Source organism: Manihot esculenta, chromosome 8 (genome assembly GCF_001659605.2).
Source record: "Manihot esculenta cultivar AM560-2 chromosome 8, M.esculenta_v8, whole genome shotgun sequence".
NCBI lineage: Eukaryota > Viridiplantae > Streptophyta > Magnoliopsida > Malpighiales > Euphorbiaceae > Manihot > Manihot esculenta.
In genome coordinates this window covers 1,318,085-1,322,185 of record NC_035168.2, presented here as the reverse complement: position 1 = coordinate 1,322,185, position 4,101 = coordinate 1,318,085, and the positions used below count along the sequence as shown (strand labels likewise).

The window sequence follows — 4,101 nt, the reverse complement described above, 5'->3', positions numbered from 1 at the left end:
CATTTCACCAGGTTAAGGAAAATGCATGGACATTTGGCCCTCTTAATGCTGGGGATGCTGAGATGAAATAAAAGACAAATTGCTTCTTGTATTCATAACCATGAATGAATGAAAAGGGAAACTACCGAACTTTATGACAAAATCAAATATTATACCTTGATCACAATTCATGGCTGGTATGAGAGGTTTTGGTATCATTAACTTATTTCCTACACTAAATTCAAGGGCTGGAAATGTAAATTTAACAGAACCAGTGTGACATAGGGCTGGAAATAATAGATTAGATACACCAAGTTGTCGGAATGATACATCTTCAATTTTGTACATGGCAACAGAATAATTATATTTACATAATGCACAAATGTTGGTTAGGAGGATTTGACAATTCATTTACAAAAAATCCCATTGCCAATAAACTTTCTCCACAATCCCTCCACCACTCCGGACTGCAAGGCGAAGTGTTTCTGAAGCAGGAGGAACCCCCCAAAGATATGGTACTGCCACTGTCATTGTTAGCTTTTCATGCAAACCACCTTTGATTGCTTTCTCCGCAGTAACAACCTGAAAAATGGAGATCCACTCGTTCTTAGCTTATGGCTAATCCACGCAAACCAACTGCCAGATAATATTTATGCTATAAAATTATGCAAAAATGGAATACAGAGCTAGACAGCACTAATGCCAACTGCATGACCACTTGGACAGGTACACCGAGATTAAGGAGAGGAATCTAAAAGAAAATACTTCCCTCTCATCCACATATTAGAAACAGTTTCAAACTAAAAAAAATTTTGCAAGTATGCAAAAATCTGCTGATTGAAATTTGTTGCTTCATTGTGTTAGGATTCAAGTCCCTAACAGAGCAGTTGCAGAGAAATAGAAGTAGCAGAGCAGAAAGATAATAGAGTAGAAGCAGAAAAAATAGGATTAGAGAAAGAGAAAGAAAACATACATGATGAGAGAATCAATAGAATCTTGGTATTTCATAGGGATTGGATCTTCTCACTACAAAGCTATTGTTTATACAGCTTATTCCCTTTTCAGTAACTGTTCTCACTAATGAAATTCTTCCTAACAACCTCCAGCTGACTCTTTACCTCAGCCACCCTAACTTCCCTACACCCTCATTATATATCATAACGTCCCCTACTCAACTCCTATTACATTACCCACTCACTTGAAATCTCCCTTTACCTTTTAACCTGGTCCTTCTATATGCGATACGATGATATATAACTTTGCCATTGCACAATTACATTTATAAATATTCTGGTTTATATATATATCCCAAAAGATACTACAAGTAGTTGCACTATAACAGGAAACTTCAACTGATCTTTTCATTCAGTTATGCAAAAGGATATCACTATATTATGACAAACAGTAGATTGGGAGTAGAGCAAGCAATCAAGAAACCAATATGAGGCTCCTTGCCAGTTTCCTTTGTCATCTACAGTCCATGTCCACTCCAATTCTCAAACCACATATGATACTCTTCTTAGGCAGTAAACAAACTGATGCATTTAACATCCAATCTAGACTAAGCCTACCAATAAATATATAAATAGTCTTGAAAAATGCCTTCCCTGCTTACATTCATGTGTTTGTAATTATCTCAGATGATTTCAGATGCCAAAAGATAAATATAAGCACCAACCATAATATTATGATTTTAACCATAATCTATATCATACAAAATTTCGTCCCAGGGAAGCATCATGTTGGATACTGTTCCCCTCAATTTGATTATAAGCTACATTATGCTTGCACTGTTACGTCTTCATGAGAATCATAATAAACCATCAAAATGATAGTATATATGCTATATTCCAATATGTCATACCTCCCCACCATGCTCCAAAACAGTGTCTTCCACAACATCACTTAGCATCTCAATTGAACGACAAAACCCAAAGATACAGAGTCTTCTGCCCATATCAAGTCCCTAAAACGACCAGATTCCATATGCATAAGGTATAGGACTGAAAATCACAAAGACTGGCCCAAAATAAAAGCATAAAGAATTGCTTACATTTGTTGCTGCAATATCGAATAGTGCTCCCAAACACAAGCCCTGTTTTGGGTCCATGTAATCACTCTCTTGAAATCGTTGAAATCTCTGAGAAGTTTTTGACTTACCTTGCTTCTTCTGTTAATAAATGCAGGCATGATTTAACAGATCAAACAGTAGATATCAGTGATCAGCATTTCTCAGTCACATTCCAAGTACACAAGTGGAAGGAGAATTTGGAAACATGGTAAGGAGATGTAGAAAATCTAAAACGCCAAAGATACAGTGAAAGCATCATCACCAAAGCACCAAAAACCCCAATGACCAAAATTTACTTCAGAAGAATAAAGAGATATAAATAGAGAAGAGTCATACATCTGAAGAACTGACTAGCCGAGGAACCACAGAGCCTCCAATTTGAACGAGCCCATCAGCAGTGAACAGCGTGACTTTCTCCTCCTGAATCCATTCAATAGCTGCAAATATATTCACCATAGACCATCCATTCATCAAGGGAAAACAAAAAACTAGCAAGGGAAAGAATGCATATATTGATATTTCACATTTTACACTTTGAATTAATATTGAATAGACAATTCAATCGAGTGAAAAAGCACTTTGATCAACTGTAGAGTGCCGAGTAATTAATAAAGATATAACGTAGGATTATATCCAACATAATTTAGTAGCTAACATATAGAGTTAAAAGGATTGACAATTCGGCAATGTCATATATGTTCCTCTTCTAATTCCAACAAGTTTTCCGAGTTAAACAATCTATGAACAAAGTCCGAACCTTAATAAGCAAATGAACTGTTCGAATGATCAGAATTTACTGGTCAATCTTCCAATTAATAGAGCAGGCATCACATATTAAAGATAAATAAAAAAAAAAGTACAGCTATAGAATGTGATAATAAAATGAAACAAGGAAAATAGAGAAATGATCGAAGTTACCATTAACACCATCAGACCAGGGGAAGGACCCGAGAGAATCGTCGCCGATAAAATTATCGGAATCAGAAGCTTTGGAGGTAAAATGAAAGGAGCGAGAAGGGCGAGGAAGGGAATTAGAGAAGTTAGAACGAGTACAGAGAAAAGAGAGAGGAGAAGTAGAGAGGAAGGAATTAGAATCTCTGGAGCGAGAAATGGAAGGGAATGAAGGGAGGTGTGAGAAGCAGAGGGCAGAGGTTTCCGCCATTGGACAGAGAGGACGGAAAAGATTCTATAGGGGGAAAGCGAGAGAGAAACAGGGAGGAATTGGGAATCTGGAGGAATATAGGCTTGGGGAAGAAGAAAATAAAGGAGGGAAAGGGAAAGAAACAGAAGGAAAAGGAGAGGAGAGAGTTTCGACGCCACATAATGCGAGGATCGAGGAAAACGGCTACGTGGCAGACGGTGTCGTTTTATTAAAACGGAAAGGAAACTTGCGGCGTGGTACAAACGATTGGTCCTTAGCCATTCTGTATCCGTGCTTGCGTGGTCGGTAGGTAGGTAGAAATTTTTAGATTTTTTAATTATAAAAAATTGTTAATAAAATAGTTTAGTTTTTTATTTGTCTAATTATAATTGTCTACTGGTGCAGGCCCAAATCCACTCTGAAGGCGGAAGCAAGATGGGTCATAAAATATGGTATGACTACTATTTTATACAAGACTGGGTTTAGAGGAAGCATCCATCTCAAGCCTCGCCCAATTATCGATCAGTCCTCTTTTGGGTTGAGACTGGTTGAATCAAGAACTAAAGGTTGCCTAAAAGGTTATGGAAATTTAAGTTTAATCCTCAAGTTGATAGTCATAGGGCACATCCCAATCTTATTGATGTTGTCCTGATCTTGTCTGCGTATCCGGCATTGTCTGCATTTACGATGCCGGATGTGGATCTGCAAAACAAAACATACCAGAATGATTGGTTGTGGGTAACCTCATTAAGTGTATAATCTGACTGAAATTGAGTTGAAAGTGTCCCTTCCTATAGATCCAAAGTCGATTGACTTTTAATGGAACTAAGATTTTTTTGAATCCACTTTGATCCCAGACTGTGAAGTTTTGATCCATATGTGGTTTGGAGCTCTCATTTTCATTGGATTT

At 37.3% G+C, this 4,101-nt stretch overlaps 1 protein-coding gene across 1 annotated transcript; it reads right to left on the bottom strand.

The window, feature by feature from the left end:
* Positions 1-267: 267 nt before the first annotated feature.
* Positions 268-3,361, bottom strand: LOC110620318. The gene is made up of 5 exons (XM_021764007.2): positions 2,969-3,361; positions 2,387-2,487; positions 2,033-2,149; positions 1,844-1,945; positions 268-561 (listed from the first exon to the last, which is right to left on the bottom strand). Exons 1-5 carry the CDS (start codon positions 3,210-3,212, stop codon positions 391-393), a joined length of 735 nt encoding a protein of 244 aa, XP_021619699.1. The 5' UTR covers positions 3,213-3,361; the 3' UTR covers positions 268-390.
* Positions 3,362-4,101: the final 740 nt, after the last annotated feature.

Coding starts and splice junctions, on each gene's coding strand:
- LOC110620318 (XM_021764007.2), bottom strand. CDS start 3,212: ATGGCGGAAACCTCTGCCCTCTGCTTCTCACACCTCCCTTCATTCCCT. Junction 2,150..2,386: donor GGCTAGTCAGTTCTTCAGAT/GTATGACTCTTC, acceptor ATTTATTAACAG/AAGAAGCAAGGTAAGTCAAA. Junction 1,946..2,032: donor TCGATATTGCAGCAACAAAT/GTAAGCAATTCT, acceptor TGGTCGTTTTAG/GGACTTGATATGGGCAGAAG.